Genomic DNA, 21,934 nt, shown 5'->3' with positions numbered 1-21,934 from the left:
TGCCTTAATTGTCTGATTTTGTCGTATTTTTTCTTACCTCTATCATACTTTGATATTTCATGTAAACTTTTTTCGTACATGGTGATCATATGTTGATATTCCGGTTGCAGTGTCACTATTCAACTAACTGTTGTACCACATGTTAGTTGGAATGTTTGTTGTTACTATTGTGAGATTTGGAAGCCGAAGCATGATTCATCATGATTATGCCATGACAATACTATGCCTATATTTCCTGAATCAGGGGTTAAAAATACACTTCCCAACCTCCAATGGTCAAGGATTTCGATTTCCTCAAAAAGTGACCAAGTACAACAACTCTCAAACTTGCATAAAATAATGTTCCCACATATTCATTCTCATTATCTTTTTCTTTTCCTTTTTTTGTTATCACGGGTATCCCCACTCTTCGAGGGACTAATCCCACGGTCACACACACTGCCCCCTCGAAAAGTCTTACGTGCAACAGGTTGAGTCAAGGGTCAACTAACCTTAGAGGGTGGCTCCAAGGAATTCATAGCTTCGTGGGGATTCAAATACTTGACCTACCCTTCCTAAGGAGGTTATCAAGACTCGGCTTGCCACTAGGCGAACCTCTTGGGGTTAGCACTATCTTTAATTAATCCATGGTATTTTGGGCCTTTCTATCGATCAATTGAATCTTCAAGTTGCACATTCCTTCTTATTGAATTCTTTCATTTTTATCAATTTTATTGTACAAGACCAACCCATCTAAATAAACTTTCACTCATCTTTCTTAACATCCTCATTTCTGATATTTGCAATCTTGTAAGATCTTGATCATATCAAACATTCATCTTCATGAAAAATAATCAGTCTTATTGTCATCATAGAATTCTTTCCTCGTTATTTCATTAGATGCCATCACTTTTGTAGATATTTCTAGAGTCACCTAGTTTAGCTGCTTGATGTATCTCACATCATTGAGATACTGAAACGCGGGAACAAAGATACAGGCAATCTAGCCAGGAGATTTACTTCCCTTTTTTTTCTAAAGAACAAAGAACCAAGGAACAACTCCATAGATTCTCATATATTTTTTCTAGGCAGAATTCTATGAAATCTTATAGAGTCGTTCGGAGTGACCTCATCTCGCACTTTCCTGATGTGGAGGTGCACACAGAACCATAGTACCATAGTTGATTTCACTCGTATCTCGATGAGAAACATCTATGGTTCGTACACACCTCCATGTCTGGAAAATGGGAAATGATGTCAATATTTGAGGTCACTTCAGCATTATTCAAAATTATATTACCTCACCAACTTTATATAACACATAAATCCTAAAATTAAGGATAATTAACACCCTAACTACGGTGAAATATTTAAAACTTAGGCATCCCCCTTCTATTTTTAAAGAGAGCAGCAAAAGAAGGAATAAGATATTAAAGGAAATACTTACTTGAATAGTTTCGACGAAACATAAAACTCAAGAGCTAATCCTCTTTCATCCCCTTTGTTTTTATAAATACTGGAGTGACATTAAAATTCACATCGATTCACACTTTGCAGATGTGGATGTTTGCACAGAGCCATAGATGTCTTTCATTGAGATACGAATGAAATAACATTTATGGTTCCATGCACATGTCCATGTCAACAAAGTGTGACTCGATGTAAATTTCCAAGTCAATCCAACACAACTAGTGAAAATTCCTAAATCTCCTCATCATTTTTATTCTTTCTTTCTCTTCTTAGTCTACTCATCCTCCTTCTCCCTCTATTTCAATTTCTATGTTGTCTCTCCCTCTTCTTTTTCTCTCCTTGCTCTCCTACTCTCAAATGCCAATTCCAATGACTCAGCCGAATCTGAACAAGGTGGGCAGGCAATCCTTGCAATGAAGATTTATTTTAGTAAGTGTTGATCTAGAGGTGACCCACCTTGTGAATACATGAGCAAAAAATACGGTTCAGTTGTTGCACTCCATCTTCAACCCTATGATTGATTTTGATTCTCAATTTTTAACTCTAATAATTCTAATATTGTAATTTGATGATTAAGTCAATAGAAATTTTAGTAAAGTAAGAAGGTTCTTCTAAGAAAAAAATGCATACCTCCACCTTATTTCATTATTTTTATATAGTTTTTCCAAAACCTAGGTTGAATCACATTTTCTCCTAACTGCATCACATCTTAAGATTAGATGTGATTTTTCAAAGGGTCAGGATCCCTTGACTCCTAAGAACAACTCCTGAAAAAAAAAAAAAACATATGATCCCAACCTTTTAAATGCAAAATCTAATGGTTGAGATTTATCCTTGGGATAAGTATCTCTAAGATTTGTGTTATCAACATATTCATAAATCTCAACCAGTGGATTTTGTGTTTAAAGGGTTGGGATCATGTATTGCTGCTGTTTTGAGATCTAGAACCTGAAGCATGACTTATCGAAACTACCCCGTGATACTTATGCTATACTTTCCCAGGCTTTGAGATCAATGTCCTCCTTCCAATCTTTTTGGGGTCAAGGATTTTGATTACCTCGAGAAATGATTGGCTACTAAAATTCTCAATTAATTTTCTTCCATGAATAATAATTGATCAATGATTGTGAAATCCAAGATATGAAGCAGACTTCTTATTGGAGTCGGGAGTTACCAAAAATCTGGTAGTTCTAACCCTTTAACTACTTCGATTTCATTATGTTATGGCATGTTTGAAGATAATACACTCTGAATGGAAATTTTACAATTTCGAAGAATATGCCTTCTATTATGTAGGGGCAATAAATGCAGTTCTGGCGGAGATTTTTTACTCAAAATTGAGGTTTTAAGACATTAAGTCTTGGCAGTACAAAAGATATTGTGGTCTTACCTGCTAGCATGAACTCTCTATCACTTGCATATTTCAATCTAAAATGCATGAAAAATCCAAAATTTTAAAAGTGGAGGATAGAGAGAAGAAGTAGGACAGACAGGCACAGAAGAGAAAAGTGAGAGGACCAGTCTGTCGGAGGGGGGAGAACTACAAATATAAAAGGGTCATGGGGCTTAACTGGGGTATGAAACACCCAAGAGTGAAGGAAAATATACATTCAACAGAGGAGAGAGAAAAAAAAAAAAGGAGGGGCGAGAGAAAGAACAAATGAAAATGAAGAGCGTTTCAAATACCCAATCTTACATGGGGAGATTGGATTGCCCAAGTTTTTAACATTTCATCAGGATTTATTATTAAAATACCTTTAAACTAAATGAGGCTATTTAAGGGTGAGGATAACTGTAAGGGTACTAAAGGTGCTAGATCCCAAAGGTCATATGTCACAACCACGATTTGCCAGAGAACTAAACAAGGGTGGCACCCAAAAAATACCTCTCAAACCAAAGAAAGCAGTTGAACTTCTGACAAGTGGTTTGAAACAGATCCTTTAAACATGGGCACATCCACATTCCTAAAATCACGATAACCCCAATAGGAATTTGAGGCTGCCATGGCTAATCTAGGGACACCAAATTGTGTAACAACCAGAGCACAGCGATCAAACCTAACAAAAAAATGAGTGATTGCTAGAGCATGTCTCCCAAGCATCGAAAAAAGGAAGTGACTAGAGTAGAGCTTCAATCTCAAACCGGACCAAAAAAATAGCAATAGTTACTGTAAATCTAAAGAACACAATAAAAAGGACATGATGCCGACCTACTACATCCAACAACTAGTAAATCACGGCTTCGCACTTTCACATTGCTTTGCAAGCAAGTTTATTAGCTAACAACTTCCAACAGCCTCGGTTCCACACAAGGGGCAATAACAGCTGAACTATAACACTGAAGACAAAAGTACAAAATCATCTCTAAACTGCACGAAACTACTAACCTCTTTGTCCAAGTAGAATTATGAGTACCTCCTTGGTTAAGTAATTGATCAATGAATCTAACAGAAGCACCCTCATCTAACATACCAAACTTCTCCCCATCTATTGCAGGAAGATTTTCCCACAATAACCAGTTCCTCTTTTGCAAGGAAAGATTGAAAGAGGACATCTAAGTGATTGCCAGGAGAAAAAAAAGGAACACCTTTGTCTAGTCAGACACCTGGACAATGATGACAAATGCAGTGACTTAATCTACTGCTATAGAGTCTAAAGGATCTGCAAGTTGTGCTTGGATCTTGCTACATCAGTGTTGAATAAATTCCAAGTACGATTGGCAAAGAGAGATAACTATCCTAGAACAAACTCATGGAGATGTGTATTATAACAAAATGAAAAGCTGTCTGCTTTCACAAACAATGGTTCAAAGTAATTCATGAATCCTTGGTCCATAAATCACAATAACATATTTTTTGTGGCTGACAAAAGTAATACCAATCATCCCTCATCTCTTGTTTCATCTACAAAGATTTAAGTGATTAAAAGATACAAGGTATACGTATCATAAGCTAACAGGGGGTTGAAAAGGTTTCAATCCAAACATGCACAAATTTTTAATTTGAAAATTCTTAATTGAGGGAAGAAGACAAGAAACCTTCCTATAAAGTTCTCTTTTTTTCACAAAAAGATATAACCACAGATGTGATTAAAGACTCAAGTCACAAGTAAATTAAAGACATGCAGCTATATCTAAAAAGAATAAAATTGAGACAAGGGAAGAAGATTGAAGCTAAATAGAAGGAAACAAATACCGATCAAAAAAAAAAAAAAAGAGAAACAAAAACTCATAGAATTCAAGCAATCAGTACCAAGGTCATTCACTAGATCATGTCCAAGGAACCACAACTCTTACAAAGTCTGAAATAACTATTAGCAAAATGCGTAGCCATAGTAGAAGAATATCCTTCTACATGGTAAAAGGTCTAGGTACCTAAGCAGGATCCATCCCAAAAGGACTCCTACATAGCTCACAACTAATATATATATATAGCTCATAAGAAACAGCTTTTTGGGCCATCAGTAGAGTAAACAACCGACCAATTCATTGTCAAATGAATTTCGACAACACATAAGTGACAAGACCCACAGTGACGGATCAAAGGCTAGCGCAAGCAACTAGCCAATGTAGGGCTATGGAGTCTCATGTCTCAACAACAGGTATTCAAGCTTACAATTATTATCCACTAGGCCGCTTCAAAAGAGAAAATAAGTAATCCTGATTACAAACCCATATGTATCTAAAGCACAAAGAAGATATCAGCAACTCATAAGTGGAGAGCCACTGCAATGAACATCTGAAGCATCAGAAACCCTTTGTCTCGGGGATAACGTTGAATTGGCCGCTGCATCAACCTCAACAGTCAAAATGGTTTTTCTCTTTTGAGTTTCTAGCTTTGGTTTTTCTTCTGCCACCTCAGATATGGGACTCAAGGGCTCTGGTTGCCTCTGGTGCTGAGATATCATGGCTTGAGCTTCTTCTACTACTGAGACATTGTCATCCGAAGCATACAATATCCTCTGTATCGCACCAACAACCTGTAAAAGGGAAATCCATGCCTCAAATAATTGTATAATTTGTTATTACTAAAATTGCACAAAGAAATTGGCACAAAATCTGTCAAGGTAAACAAGGACAAGGAAGTACGGCTAAGTGTTCTATGTCGGGCGACTGGCACAGAATCTCTATGTCCCTCAACTTTGCAAAGTAGAAGTCCCTCTCCTTCTCGAGGCTATCCACTGACAGCTTCAGCTCAGTGATCTGCAAATAATTTCAAATTGAGATTATTGATACTCGTAAGGGAAAATCATAAACTGAATAAAGTCAAATAACCTCTTTGTCAAAAGCAGGCCCTCCACTGGAAGCAGGCCTAGCAGTCTTCACAGATGGATTTATATGGTTCACAGAAGGTCCATCATTCCTTCGGGCATTGTGAGAGGATTGAGATTTGTGAGCAACCGTTGAAGATTTGGTTGAAGCTTGCGAGGGAGCGGTCCTCTTAATGCCTTCCTTTCCTCCTTTACAACCATCCCTTCTTTCCAAGGGATTGTAGCTGAGTTCAAAACCATAGTCATTTAACAACCAAATAAAACAAGTAAAATAAAAAATCAAGGAAATAAAGAATACTTTGCAGATTACTTAATGAAATTGAAAAGATAACTCTAGCAGAAAAAAGAGAGTCAAACAGAACAAAAAGAGGAACCAATAAAAAATTTGTTGCTCAGCTCACCTTGCAAATGGTAATCAACTCTTTTTTTTTTGGGTAATGGCAATCAACTATATAATATGAATATGCATTGTAAAGCAGAGAAAGGGAAAACATTTCATTAAAAAATTAATCAATTCTCTATAATTCAAAGGGAACGCAAGATGGGAACAATTTTATCATCTATTTTTTTAAGAAACTGAAACAGATTAATCGTCAAAGTAAAAAAAATTCTTTGGGAAGTAAAGAAGCCATTTGGTCCAGGATCAACCAACATACAGAAATCCTAAAATCTTTATATTATAAAAGGATAAATAGGTACCCATTGAGTCTTGTCCATGAAAAGAAAAAAAAAAGATCTAGCAATTAATTGATTCTCTATAATTCAGATTTCAGAGGGAACACAAGATGAGTGCATTTTCATCATATATTTTTGAAGATAATGAAACAAATCTAATATTCAAAGTAAAAGATTAACAAAAAAACACAAATTGCTTTGGGGACTAAATGAAGCCCCTTTGGTCCAGGATCGATAGACATGCAAAAATCCCAAAATTTCTGTGGTAAAAGAATAAATAAGTACCAGTCTTGTCCATGAAAAGGGGGAAAAAAAAAAGATTTGTCAATTACGCATTTCTCTATAATTCAGAGGGCAGGCAAGATGAGAGCAATTTTATCATCTATTTTTGAAGATAATGAAACACATATAATCTTCAAAGTAAATAAGGGTGGTTGAAATTACTTGTTCAATAGGCCACCATTTACAGAATCAAAATATCTTTTCATCCACTGCATGAACTCCAGATTATCCAAAGGCCTTCCTTTAACAAGCTTGTTCACCTCAATGTGCTAAACCCGCAAAAATCAACGACAAAAAAGTATATAGATGAAGAAAAATAGAGAATAAACCTCAGAACAAAGATGAAACATAGATCGTTGAAAATCTCAGATAAAATGAAGAAACGGTGGGAAAAAAAAAAATCAAACCTTTGTAATCTTGAGTTTATTGAAAACATCTTGGAGGACCTTGTAATTCTGGATCATCTCGTACTCGTTCTTGGCATCGAAATTGACCTTGTGCATCGGCACAATTCCAGGATGGACCGCATCCATTAGTTGACATTGAATCGCTCCAGAGGCAGCCTGTGTAGATAGATCTCAAGAATCAAACCGATAACTTCTTGCAAAATATAGAAATTGAAAAGAAGATCAAATAACTGTATAACAGAGTAATTCAAATACGTATTGATTTAGGGTTTTTTTCCCCTTCGATTTGGGTTAAGTTTGGAAATATGAGAGAAAGAGTGGACCTCTTCGACTTTGGAGAGGTTGAGTTGGAGTGTGGAGTTAATCCAAGCCAAGATTTCTGTTCTTCCCACGAAGTATGCCGAATCCATCATCCCGATGTTCGTCGCCATTTCTAGATCTCGAGTTCGATTTCGATTTCGATTTCGATTTCGATTTCAAGCTCTCTGTTTTTGTTTTTTGGTTTTGGTTTTTTTTCTTTCCTTCAAACTATGGAGAGAGTAAAGTTAGGGTTAAGTTTTAAATGTGGAGCGGGCGGGATTTGGTTGTTTTCAATTCAAAATATGGTGAGGTTTTGATGTTCATATAAAACATCAATTTTGATGTCTGATGACCAAATAAGTGCCACATTAGTCTTGACTACCAAGTTGTTCTTACAATTTTATATTTGTCGTGTTTTGAAACTGCTGAATACAGAAATATGATGCTTTTTGAGGTACTAAATAGTTTAGGTAGATAAGGACTTGTGCAGTAGTTTATGATTTGGGTTCTCTGTGAGAAAGTGAGCGAGCGCTGCGGTTGGGTTAACTCACAACGTTGGTTTTGAGAGAAAGAATCCAGTAAATTGTCCGCTTATTTTTTGGTATGTAGGTAGGCCTAGCAATGGGTTAGATATATCCGCTTATCCAACTCATCCTACCCGAATTATTTGGGTATGGGTACATATTTGTTATCTGATTAAGAATTCAAATAAATTTATCTATAATTATTTTTATCCAAATATTTTTAGAGTTGGGTTGGATACACGTCCTATCCAACTTGATTATCCATTTATTTGAGTTTAATATAATAAATTTACAATAAAATATATGTCCAACCAAAAATTAAGATTTCTTTCATTATGTTCACAATGAGATATATATATCGGATTTGGATATCCACTTAAAATTTGGGTATAAGTTGGATATGGATATTCTTTAAAAAAAAATGGATAAAGAATTGGATATGAATATCCTTTTTATAAGTGGGTAAAAAAATCGAAAATAGATAATTAGATATAGATTTGAACAAGGATATGGAAATAGCTTCATCTGACCCATACCCAACCCATTATCAGCCCTATATGTAGGGTCACCAAGGGATGAATCACATATCCGAATGGGTCCCCAAAATGGCAGGTGGCATAAAATGGGGTGTCACCTAACCATAGTTAGAAACAAGACGCTGACTGGATCTCTACTCTATTTTGGACAATAACCGTTTTGGCCTTTCCATTGTACAATCAAATTCAATAGACCTCCATGTGGCATCTATGTATTGCTTGGCTATCTTTAGCTAGGAATTAGGGGCAACGTGTCCAACTAACGACTTGAGGTAAGAGGAAAATACAAAATTCATAGGGTTAACTATGGATAAAAATCGAGTAGCAGCCATTTGCCCTCCCCAACAATTCAACAAATGTCGAATTAGGGATAAACAAGAAGTACATGATATTATTTATGTGGTTTCTCATTCAACTATTTCCTAAACTCGTGGAGCCAATTTATCAGATTACTACATAATGTTATGTGTTACACGTTCATATATTCCTTACCGCACATGCTTGAAAATTAATATAAAAGTTATGTTGGGGTGACTTCAAGATTGTATCTCATATCGCACATCTTGACATAAAAGAATATAGGAACCATAAATGCTTTGGAACTTTGATGAAAAAACATCTATAGTTCCTATAAAGGTAAAATCTCATATGTCATCGATTCATCGGGATTTATCCCTAATAATTAATCTTCATTGTTCTTGATGTACACCAATAATCAAAAATCACAGAGAGAAAGAGAGACATAGATAGAAAGAGAAAATAAAAATAAGATTTGTTTATAGGATTCATCCCAAAATCGGATTACATCCCCAAACTTCGAAAAATCATTCCACTATTCTTTAAACCAATACAAGATCTTTCCCTTGAGATTTATCAAAAATCTCATCTCAGAAGCCCTCTTTACTTTTTTTTCTTTCTCTCAAGCGCCCTCTTCTCATTTACATAGTAATTCTTCTTGTATAGATACAAAAGATGAAACTAAACCCTAATGGAACGAGTCAATCTCCCCCCAATCAAGAGATTCTCCATTAACAATTCAAATCTAATTGAAATATATCAATCAAAATCTTGAGATACGTATTAAATATGTCATGTGACCAATATTCGCCTTATTTACGCCACATGTCTAGTATCGATTTTACCTTTACAATTCCTACACACTCTCACGTCAAGATGTGCGACATGCGGTATAATTTTGAGGTTACTTTAACATTATTCTTAATATAAATATTTATTGGTCCAATCAAAATTTTCAGACAAAATACAATTTTAGGAAAATTATGAGGATTAATTGAGATCATGAAATTGTAATAAACCTTAATTTTTGTCTATACATATATTTTAGTATGAATATACTATATTAAACTTGGATAAATTGATAATCGAGTTGGATAAGACGTGTATCCATATCTGACCCTAAAAATATTTGGATAAAAATAATTGTAAATTTACCCGAATTCTTAATCGAATAAGAAACTTGTACCCATATCCAAATAACTCGGGTAGGATGAGTTAGGTAGCCAGACATTTGACCCATTGTCAGACTTACAAATTAGGATATAAATTGGTACAAACATAAAATTGTGTTTACTCAATTAATTGTCCCCATGTTTGATTAGGGAAGTTTTGCCCCTATGATGAGGAGTTTCTATTACCACGAAGTTAGGGGCTTTAATATATACATCAACAATCTCTTGATATTTTTTAAAACTTCAAAAAAATTTAAAAAATATATATTTATCACATTTGAATTTTAAATTTCGACGTTTGATGACCGTCAATTTTCAACAACTTGGATCAAGTTCAAAGAATTTTTTTTCCTTTTGTAATTAATTTTTTCTTTTTTATATACTCAATTCTTCCACGAAATCTAAAGAGTTGTGGTGTTGTATTGTGTCAAGTCTCAGGTTTTTGTTTTATGTTATTTTTTGCAATTTTAAAAATCTAAATAACATGGAATATGGTCATGGATTGAGGCAGTTATAGGATTGTGAGATTGAGGTGTTTAGAGGATCAGTTTGGATCAGACCCAAGCAGATAGGGTCAGGGCAGTTAGCTTGTTTAGATTAAAATAACTACATGGGCTAATTTAGGCCTAACCCAATAACATAAATAAGTCCAACATAACGTCAGACTTCTCCGACACTTATCTGCAACATGTTATAATCGATTCTAACCACTGCCCTCCCCTCTTGCAAGCATATGAAAAGAAAATATTCAACAGCCCTTACCAATGATTCAAGAATTAAATTGTGAAAACTTCTGGTACCAAACATCCACACACACACACAAAAAAAACAATTTAACATAATTCTGATCTAATAATCTATACAAAATTTAAGTGAATCTTTACCAATCCCATCTTAGACCAGTAAATATGTTTATGACTAGACAGAATCCTGTTTTCTTTAATAGACTCTTAAATGCCAATGTCCATGGCACGTGTGTGACATTTACTATTGTTACTTACATAATTGCTCTCGTGTTGAAAATTTAATATAAATATTTGCCGACCTGAGCACCTTAACCAGGTAAGGAAACGCCTGTCACCAAAGTGCTTCATGCATTGATGGAATGAAACAACCCCCAAAATAAAATTCAAATGAGACACGTATATGACTTTGATTAACTTTACTTTTTACCCTATAAATTTGTGATCCACACTGTGTACATAATTTGCATTTTAGGATCCATCAAAGAAACTAGAAATTAGGTATAGTATATATAATAATAGAATTTTGGGTAAATTACTAAAACATGGTGAAATGTTTTAATATATATTTAAAAATTACTAAAAACGAATTATATCGCTGGATAGTCCAATGTTTTAGTAACTCGTTGAACCATCCAACATTTTAATATGTTAATACCTTGCTTTAAATGCCCTTTTAATGGTTAAAATGTTGTATTGTCCAATGTTTTAACGCCTCACTAATTTAGCCTTCATTTAAAACATTGGACAGTCTAGTGATTTATGAAAATGCTGGACTGTCTAATGACGTCATTCATTTTTGATAATTTTTGAAAAAATAAATATTAAAATATTTTACCTTCTTTTAGTAATTTTCCTTAGAATTTTTTTTTACTTTTATCATAAGTAAAAAAAAAATGAAATTCATACAAATTTCAAAGAGACAAGAAGCAATTGAAGGGTTGTATCCCATCACCAATTACCCAAAATTTGAACAATTAGAACCGCAGGACAAGGGACACAAGAAGTCTTTAAGTAAATACATACATGGCCAAACCCATTAATTTAAGTCAGGGGATCACATCACAACTACAAACACACTTCATTCGAGTTCACTCTTCCACAAAATCTACCACACACTAACAAGTTGTCTTTGTTGTAAATAACAAAGGATGAGTTCATTATAGGTACAAAACACACACACACACACACTCTCTCTGTCTCTCACACGTCGTTATCCATCATCATTCCTGTTTTGTTCCGATATTTGAAATTTTAGAAGAAATGGACCTCTTTTTTGCCTTATTGGAGCATTATCGACAATCAATTATTGTTAAGAGTGTGAAACGGATGGAATCTTTTCAAGCACTTGGACGACTTCTTTCATTGATGGCCTTTTTTGTGGGACCAGAGATGCACAACTAAATCCTAATTTAAAGCATGACATCAAGGTATCCTCTTTGCCTTCCACCTCAGTTCGAATAGCCACGTCAGCCATCCTCAAAATCCTATTCCGCTCTTCCACCACAAATCCAGTATTCCACTGTTCCAATTCCTTATCCCCGAATATCTTCCCAGTCAGCAGCTCAAGCAACACAATCCCAAACGAGTAGACATCCCACTTGGGATTGGGCTTAAGGTTCTTGAGCGACTCCGGCGCAAGATAAGGAGATGTGCTGTACATTGGCGTCGAGCTTGCACTTGGACTAGCACCCATTGGGAGGTCTTGTAGGCTGTCTCGAGAAAGGGTAGACCTCTTGCTTCCGAAATGTCGAGCAGAACCAACCGCTTTGTAGCTGTTGTCACCCCACACGAGCCTTCCGAGCCCGAAATCACCGATTTTCGGTTCCATGTTGGGACACAAGAGGATGTTGCTTGGCTTGAGATTACCATGCACATGCTTCTTCTCATGAAGGTATGTTAGTCCTCGAGCCACTCCTCTTGCGATCCTGAGTCGAGCTTCCCATGGTAGTTGATATGGAGATGATCCTTGCCTCCCTGATGGTTTAACCACATATACAATATATTATTAGATGTTTCTTAAAGCACAATGAAAAGAAGAGGTGAGAGATATAAAAAAAAACATGAGAGATTTTTTTTTGTTCATAAGAAAAGTTAATCCAATATTTCACAGAATCTCAATACCAATCACAAAAAATTTAAACATGTAATTTTGTATATTAAGATATCTTTGAGAAAAATACTAGTCTCAATATCAACATGAGCTTTGGGATGAAAGAGATTCTCAAGAGAAATGTACCACTAAGAAAATGTGTGTACCTAGACAAGGAATCCTAGAAAATTTACTTTTTTCCTCAAATCCCAATGATTATGTTGATGGAGGGCATCAATTCTGGATTGAGATTAGAAAAATCCTGCCTTTAGTACATGCACATTTGTGTCCATTTGGGATTCTATGAAATCTTGAATCAACTCTTTTTTTTTTATGAGCAGTAATTTTCTTTTATATAAATAAGGTGAATTTGATATAGTTGGGACCTACTTAAGAGAACTTGTGCCTCAATCACAATATTGGCAATTATCCCAAGTTCCTGACAACCGATTTGGGAAGATATTTCCAACAATGCAATATTTCCCATACGTCATCATAAAATAAAATAAAAATACTTTCCTTACTAACTAGTAAGATTTCAATTCTTACTAAATGGCAATGGGCCCACATAGATTATCGGATTGACAAATCTAATACCACACCTTTCTAGTTTTCATGAAAAACCCCGTATTAAAAAAAAATAATAATTAAAAAAAATTATTTTTGAGCTTCATCCATGGTGTTGGTGTTGATAATGGATGGCTACTAAAGTCCCAAATTTAAAAGTCAAAAAATTACGGTGAAAAAATAAAAATAATCATTTAAAAAAAAAATTATCTTCTCAAAATTAGTCCAGATACTAGGCAACCAGAGTGGAGGATTGAAATTCTTCTCTCGTACCTCAATACATGCCATTATAAGTCACAATCTAAGGGGGGATATCATAAGGCATTAATTTCTTAGATTATAACTTAAGTGGCATTTAGTTGTGGGAGGATTGAAGAGGGTTTCAATCCTCCACCCTAAGTGCACGAGATCTGGATTCTTTAAAATTTTGTCCTCTACATATACCAGTAATATCCGATCATGTTTTAGGATGCTACAATGTGAGTTCAAGACCCTTAGCAAGATTTAAAATCTTACTAAGTTAGTCAGGCTAGTCTGACTCAATTGCATTCAGCTTTGGCTGACTGTTGCTATCAAGCGCCGTGGGCTGACCGGAATCATACGAAACACAGACACTTTTTGACTTCCCATGCATTAAAAACAATGGATCAGGTACACCTACTCTAACATGGTCCTAAAACATTCAACTCTTCATCCAGCTCAGTTTAGTAAAAGCACGCAAAATTTAGCTAATGTGCGCAGAGAATGAGAGAGCTTACTGTAACCAGCGTTGGCGAGGCTGCCATTAGAGACGTAATCATAAATAACGAGCTTCTCATCTGCACCCCAATAGTACCCTCGTATACGAACCAGATTAGGGTGGCGCAATTTAGCAATAACGCGAATCTGGTTCGCAAAATCTCTAATCCTCTCAACTCCACTCTCTCCAATCCTCCGCACCGCAAACATCGTCCCATCTTCGAGAACAGCTTTATAAACAATACTCGAACCAGTCGCACCAAGAATGTAAGCCGAAGCTTTGAGAAGAGTTTCGAGCTCTAACTCCGTCTCTCCATCTACAGTCACAAGAGACCCACCTTTCTGCTTCTGTTGTTGTTGTTGTTGTTGATCGTTCCCTACTTGTTTTTCATCTTCTTCAGTGTCAGAGCTTGTCGTCTCTGAAGTTCCTTCTTCACCATTTTCTCCTTTTCTTCTAAAGCAAGACCATATAGTAGCTTCTTTCGAATGTCTTGATAAGGACCACTCCTCTTTCCCATCCTTCTCCGTATCGCCTCTGTTGTTGTTCTTCTTCTTCAACTGGCAGACATATAAGAAAATTATAAAGAGAATCCCAATTCCCGCCAAATCTCCAACTATTATGCCTGCTATCGCTCCTGGTCTCAGCTTGCTTTGCTCTTGTTGTTGTGTGTCATTTTCTGATGACCCAGACACAGAGGAGGACTCTATGGTTTTGGGTTTCGCTGCAATTGCAGGGGGAGACGTAATGGTGGAAACATTTGGTGGAGTTGATAGAGTAGAAGCGATGGAACATGGGTTCTTAAGTGGTTTCCCGCATAGATCCAGATTTCCTGAGAGTAATTCCGCTTTTAAAGCTTTTGATTCAGGGACTTCTCCTGTAAGATTGTTGAACGAGAGATCAACTGTAGCATTGGCTGGAATCTGAGTGAATTTGGGTGGGATTTCTCCAGTGAGTTTGTTGTACGATAGATTCAAGTAATTGAGATTGTCTCCACCGAAATCGAGAGGCAAAGAATCATTAATCAAGTTTGAGGAGAGATCTAGAACTTCTACCGCTTCAAACCCACTTGGAATTCCACCATAGAAGTAATTATTGCTGAGTGAGAGAACTGTAAGATTAGGAAGAGTGGTAAGATTCTGAGGAATCTTTCCTGTTAGGGCATTATCAGAGAGATTAAGCAATTGGAGGCTCTTCAACTGTCCAACGAATTGAGATAACTCTCCAGAGATGACGTTATTGGAGAGAACGAGTGTTTTAAGCTCTGAAACATTGAAAAGAGAGATTGGGAGAGACCCATTGAGGAAATTGTTTGAGAGATCGAGAAGACGAAGATGTTCGATTAGACCCAGATCGGTTGGGATCGAACCCAAAAGCTGACTATTGGGAAGAACTAAACTGATAACACGAGGTGCATCGGTTACGCCTGGGGAAGGAAACCCAGTACACGTAACACCATTCCAAGAGCAGGGCGTCTCGTCCTCGTACTTCCAGCTCTCTAGAACTGATAATGGGTCGCTTAGAACAGAGTATTTGAAGGAAAGTAAGAGAATTCCGTCTGTGTTTAGACCAAAAGATGGAACAATAAGAAGAAAATGAAGAAGAAATGCAGTAATTCTCCACCAATTATGAAGATTTCTACTAATGCTGAAATTCATCGTTTCTTGCATCGTACATCTCTCCTTGTTTAAAGAATGAGAGAGAACAAGGAGAGTTGCAGTTGGAGAAGAAAGAAATAACTGAGATTTAAGACCCCAAAAACCATGTGAACAGGAGAGAAAAAATAAAAGATAAAAACTGCAACAACTGCACCTCTACTCAGGTGGAACAATTATATTTGGAACCGAAAATGATCAATGACTCCACCGTCCTCTCTCTCTCTCTCTCTCTCTTGTTTGCTAAATTTAGTAGACTCAGATTTAAAGAAGAAAGAAAAGTAAAGAGAGAGAGAGAGAGAGAGAGAGAGAGGAATCTCTTTCATGATACAGGACACCTAGGTGAGTTGGGACCCCCTCAGATTGACTTCCATCAATTAGAGATGACAGCGTTGTTTCCTTCATTGTTTCCTCTTGCTTTTCTTCCGGTTAAAAAAATAAAATAAATTTACTCTTCCTAAAAGAATGATTTAAAACTGATCAAATTGAAGCTTATAATAGCACATGCCATGTTATAACCAACGAGAAACACTTTCCTTACTAAATAACATTCCTTATTAACATAATAAGATTTCCAATCTTACTAATAGCTTTTGAAGTCAAATGGATTATAAAATTGACAATCCAATACCACAGCCCTCTATATACCTTATGTAAAAATTGAAATTGAAATTTATTTTATTTTATTTTAAACTTAATTCAAGATTTTCAAAATGAGTAACCATTAATTCCTAAATTAAAAATTAAAATTAAATGACGGAAAATAATTTTATTTTAGGTTAGTTTTTTATTTTTAATTTTTTTTAAGTTGGTAGAATGTAATCCTTTATATCCTGATCGGATCATATTTTCTTGAAATTTTATTAAGTTAGTAAGGTTAGACTTACTCTTGTTGAAGACTAGCGAGTAAAAGAAGGTGTGATTAGTGACGTGGTAATAGGGCCGTGAGGTGGGAAGACCGACCGACATTTTTTATTCTCACTGACTCTGACTTGGGAGCTGGTGGGTTTATCAATTTGTTTATTATTAGTTATAAATTATTTTCTTTAGTTGGCCACAAAAAACAAATGTTTATCGGATGGGGTGGGGTTTTGGTGTAACAAACGTAGGCTCTAAATCTCGCATTTGTCATCTTAAGATACAATCTCCTAAGTCCTAACCTAACTCACCAGGATTCATAGAAGAGTACAACAACCACTTTGATCAGATCTTTATTCTAACCTTCTTCATAAAGGAAATTACATATAATTATACTACATTTAACAATTCATATATTCTCAAAATATTTCTTTTTGCCCCATAATGCTGATGAATGGTTCAATTAATTAACATTGCGCTCCGAATTGGTAATAAATATTTTATGCGTTGAAGATTCACACCAATCAATTCTTATTCCTTAAAAAAAATATTATTGTGTGTAAACTGTCAACCTGCTAAGAATCTTGGCAATTCTAAACCAAGATACTTCTTACCCTTTATGAATTGAAGCATACATAGTGCTAGAGTGTCTTATTGTAGGAACACCACCACACCACACTGATTCTCCGCTCAAGGATTATATGAGAACTGCATCATGCATGAGTTATTGTTTTATTTTATTTTTTATCATCGTATACTTTTTGGTGACATCTTTGGGAATTTAATAAGTTTGAGAGGAAATCAACTCATTTAATGGAGAACTAAATTCAAGTGAGAGGAAGTTAAAAGAGATGATATAACGTGAGCATTTTCATAAGGTTCAGATTGATATATAGTACTGTGAGATCAAACTCCCGCATAGACATTTAGGTGAAAAATTGATCACTAGATCCACTACTCTAAAATATTACCGAATCAACTTTAGTGACTGGATTCACAGTAACAAAGAGAAGGACCATGAAGGTTCTGTTTGGATTTTGAGAAGTGGAGAGAAGAAAAACTCATTAAGAGAGAAAATAGAAGGGAAGAGAAGAGAAAAGAAACTCAATTTCTCTCTATCATGTTTGGATTGACAGTAGAGAATTTGGGACAACTTTAAAAATTTTAAAATATCTTAAAAGAGATCTAGGGGTAGAATTGGAATTATAAAATATTTTAAAGGATTTATCTCTTCTCTCCACTTTTGGAGAAAAGAAAATTGACATTTTTTTCTCTCCTCTTCTGTCCAATTCTTTTTCTCTTCTCTCCTCACTTAACAATACAAACAAGAGAAATGGAGAGAAACTCATTTATTTTCTCTTCTCTTCTCTCTATTTCTCTCAATCCAAACATAGTGTAAGAGATTAAGTCGAGCACACGAAAGAATCTGATCTTAAAAAGCCTTGAGCTCAAAACATCGAAGTGAAGATGAGGCAAACCGTGCAAACTAGACAAGCCTACATATTAAATAAAATTTAAGACCTGTTAACTTAAGAAGGAACATGATGACAATAATGAAGCAGAAAAAATGCCTTGCAACCATGATGGCAAGTTACAAAGGAAAATAGAAATATATTTAAGCCCATATCACCACCAAAGATGAACTCATTTTTCTCCCCCAAAAAATTGTCTATTAATCCACAATTAGGTTCATAGTCTGAAAATTCAATCTATGCAAACTGAAGAGAAAAAACATGTGAAGCATATATATCCTTCACCACCACAAAGTTATGGCTCCCGAGAATTATTTATATATCTCATCATGTGTCAATTACCTCATCTAGCCTAACAGGGGAGAGTTTGATTGGCTCTATGCCTCTACGTACCGTCATCCTCCTTCATTCATTGCTCACCAATTAATTGTGCATATGTTTGGTGGGGTAACATGTGTAACATCAAGTGGAAGAAGAATGTCGATTATCTCTTCGACTTGAAACAATCTGATGGAACATTCATTAATCGTGACTTTCAAGAGGTTCAAAATTGACATTTTGTACAGAGCGAATTAGAAAGACCATACCATTCTTCTTGGACAAGAAGTATTGGATACTTTTTTTTATATATTGATTATGGCCATAGAAATATTTTACATGGGTTTTGTGTTTTCTATCCCAACCGTTAGTTGTGATCTTAATCTAGAGAATGATAAGTTGCCCTTTTCGAATTCTAGAAATATCAATTTATGGGTCGATTTTACATTAATTGTGTATTCTCCTTCTATGACGACAGAGATAGAGAGGAGGAGGTGAGCAAAGATTTCAAGTCGTGGATTGGGGAATAAAGTTGAGCGTTCTTTCTTATACTTTTCTCCCTTGATTCTTATAGTGAGTAAGATTAGATTATGCATAGTGACCATTGCATTATTGTTGAACCACATAAATATTGGTACCCTTTTGGTTGATCTATATTTTTTTTTGCTATTTCGTTCAAGTTGCATCTAATTAAAAATCTCAACAACTGATGAATGAATCTGATTACACCACATTTCGCAATCATGAAAGATATCTATTGGAGACCTTTAAAAATCTAATTAGTTCCATTAATTTTATTTATAACCTTTTATTATTATTTGAGGAGGACTCAAGAGTGTGCCATAGGACACAATTTGGAGAGGCCGTATCAGTTGGGTCTTAAGTCTATAAAAGAGGACCCTTCTATTCCAAATTTCCACACAAAATTCTTGTGACTTACCAATTTACTTCCTTCTTCTATTGAATTTGTTGAAGTTATTTTCACCAATTTCAATCATTAATCAATTAGCGAAAAACTTTCTACATTCGATCTGACCTGAAAGAGATGATTGTTGCCTTTTTTTTTTGACATCACATGACTATGGAACTCTCTATTGATAGAGCTCTGAAAGCGAGCGAGCTTGTGTCAAATTTGTACTTCAGACAAGTAACTCCACTTGCTCTTATTTACATATATGTTGATTGATTTACATTTTTTATGCTTCTATTTATAATAAGGAAAATCTTTGGGGGACTTTGTTTTTCACTGCGTTGATGTGATGGCCATAGACGTTTTTCCTTGACATACGAGTAAAAATCATCTACGACCATGTACCATCTCCACGTCAGAAATGTGAGAATCACAGTAAATCTTAATGTCACCCCAGCATAACTTTTACTATAACAGTACACTATAACCACAAGGGATAACAGGAGAAATTCACTGGTGGTGCCAGTGTTCTTTTGGATCATAAAAAGTCATCACTTCTTCTTTGTTTGTTTGTTTGTTTCCCCTTCTATTTCTTTCTTTGTGTGGCTGCTCACTGGAAAGGTAGCTAACCCATCCTCAATAATTAAACAAATACTTAATTAAAAAGTATTTGGTGAGCTATTCCTCATGTGCTTTTTGTCTAATACTAATCGTGATTAGGAAAGTTTTTACTACCATAACCACCGACATATGTAGCCAATTATTTTATTTTTCTTTGGAAAATTACAATCCTTCTTTTTTTTTTCTTTCTAGAAAACGAAGGGCAAACAAATTAAAGATGAGGAGAAATAAATTACATAGAATAAGGAGTTGTGAATGATTATGAGGTGGTGGGGGCGTTCTCCTCCATCCTCATACGGACATCAACAGTACTGTTCCCGTATAAACAGACTGGACACTTGAACTGCTAAGAAGCAGATGACAAAACTATACGGAATGATATTCCGGGATTACAGCCAAGCACCACTCGAGTATAACTCGCTGCAATGTCGTTGGATGCTGTAACGAGGACATTTTTATTTTCATTTTCATTTGCAAGATAACGTATGAAGACAGGTGTCACTTAGTAATTTGAGTTACGCTCATATTCCGACTGGTTTCCCTTTGGAACTTGAGAGTTATTGACGTGGTATCTCCTGTGCAAACCAAATGAATTATTTGATCGGGGGAACACTAACAAGAGATGGTGACATGACAAATCGTCTCCAATCCCCAAAAATTATTTATCTGACAATATCTAATAATTTAAGATTCTATATAAGAAACAATTCCAATTAAACGGAAAACGAATAAGAAAATGATCTGGTTTATATACATTTTTAATCAAAATCACCTTCTAAAAATGGATAATGATCCATAAGAATAATTGAATCTAAGGGTATGTTTGATTGCACATGGAAAATAGGGTGGAAAATCAATTTCCATGGAAAATGATATTTTTCAAGTGTTTGATTGGACATGGAAATGGAATTCATTTTCCACCCCATTCAAAAAGTCCACTAAATCATGGATTTCACTTTCCCACCCATATGGGTGGGAAAATGAAATCCACCCATATTTTCCATCACCAATTCTTCCCTACCACCACCACCACCACCACTACCACCACCACCACAATCACCACCACCACCACCACCACCACTACCACCACCACCACCACAATCACCACCACTACCACCACCACCACCACCACCACTACCACCACCCCCACCATCACCATCACCATTATACTAACCTCGTCATCGTCGTCATCGCCGTCATCGTCATCGCCGTCGCCATCGGCTCCGTCTCCGACCACCTACTATCTTTCTTCTTCTCATTCTTCTCCATCCCTCACCTCATCCGCCACCACTACCACCACGTTCTCCGTCCCATCTTCCTCACTTACCTCCGTCGCCACTATCACCGTCGCCATCGTCGTTGCCGTCGTCGCCGCCACCATCGTCGTCGTGGCCGCCACCATCGCCGTCGTGGCCGCCACCGTCATGGCCGCCACCACCGTACTCGTCGCCGTCGTCATGGCCGCCACCACCGTACTCGTCGCCGTCGTCATGGCCGCCACCTTCGTCGCCACATCCTCCCCCCTCCCTCTTCCTTGTCATCTTCTTCTTCCTCTCCCCCTCCTATCATCTTCTTCCTCCTTCTCCTCTTTTTCTTTTTTCTTATATTTTTCCATGATTTTATCCATGCGAAATCAAACAATGGAATTTGATTTTCCAACCCTACCTATTTTCCACAACTAATTTTCCATGGATTTCAAATTCCATGGAAAGTGACTTTCCATGCAATCAAACATACCCTAAGGGTTTTTAGGATCTTTCTTTACATATGAGGGATTATAAACAAAGGTATGTTTAGACATTTCATAGATGGTTATTTTATCATATTTTTTGCTTATCTGATTTGAATATCAGAGAGGTTGTGTTGTAGGTTCAACAAAAAACACTTGGAATAAGAATATTCAAATAGTAATTTGGAGGAACTTACTTTGCATCCACAATTATCATATTAATTTATGATGAGTATAGTCTACTAGGACCTGCTTTTGATTGATTTGTATAAGACACCATTTTAATTAGAAAAGAAATGTTAAACTGACTTCCTGTGACATTG

At 35.9% G+C, this 21,934-nt stretch overlaps 1 protein-coding gene across 1 annotated transcript; it reads right to left on the bottom strand.

The window, feature by feature from the left end:
• Positions 1 to 4,911: 4,911 nt before the first annotated feature.
• LOC147407095 (putative LRR receptor-like serine/threonine-protein kinase At4g37250) lies at positions 4,912 to 16,006 on the bottom strand. Its single transcript, XM_086435489.1, has 5 exons — positions 14,071 to 16,006; positions 11,985 to 12,630; positions 5,722 to 5,881; positions 5,536 to 5,649; positions 4,912 to 5,426 (listed from the first exon to the last, which is right to left on the bottom strand). The coding sequence occupies exons 1-5, from the start codon at positions 15,716 to 15,718 to the stop codon at positions 5,148 to 5,150; spliced, it is 2,847 nt and encodes a 948-aa protein (XP_086291615.1). The 5' UTR covers positions 15,719 to 16,006; the 3' UTR covers positions 4,912 to 5,147.
• Positions 16,007 to 21,934: the final 5,928 nt, after the last annotated feature.

Source organism: Akebia trifoliata, chromosome 3 (assembly GCF_017979445.1).
Source record: "Akebia trifoliata isolate Shusen 1 chromosome 3, ASM1797944v1, whole genome shotgun sequence".
Lineage (NCBI taxonomy): Eukaryota > Viridiplantae > Streptophyta > Magnoliopsida > Ranunculales > Lardizabalaceae > Akebia > Akebia trifoliata.
Note: the sequence above shows the minus strand (reverse complement) of the source record. Positions and strands in the feature narration are given on the sequence as shown.

What these genes read in the sequence shown, in the direction of transcription:
- LOC147407095 (XM_086435489.1), bottom strand. Translation starts at nt 15,718, where the DNA reads ATGCAAGAAACGATGAATTTCAGCATTAGTAGAAATCTTCATAATTGG. An exon ending in GGCCTGCTTTTGACAAAGAG is followed by an intron (nt 5,650 to 5,721) that starts GTTATTTGACTT and finishes AATTATTTGCAG; the next exon opens with ATCACTGAGCTGAAGCTGTC. An exon ending in CCGACATAGAACACTTAGCC is followed by an intron (nt 5,427 to 5,535) that starts GTACTTCCTTGT and finishes TCCCTTTTACAG; the next exon opens with GTTGTTGGTGCGATACAGAG.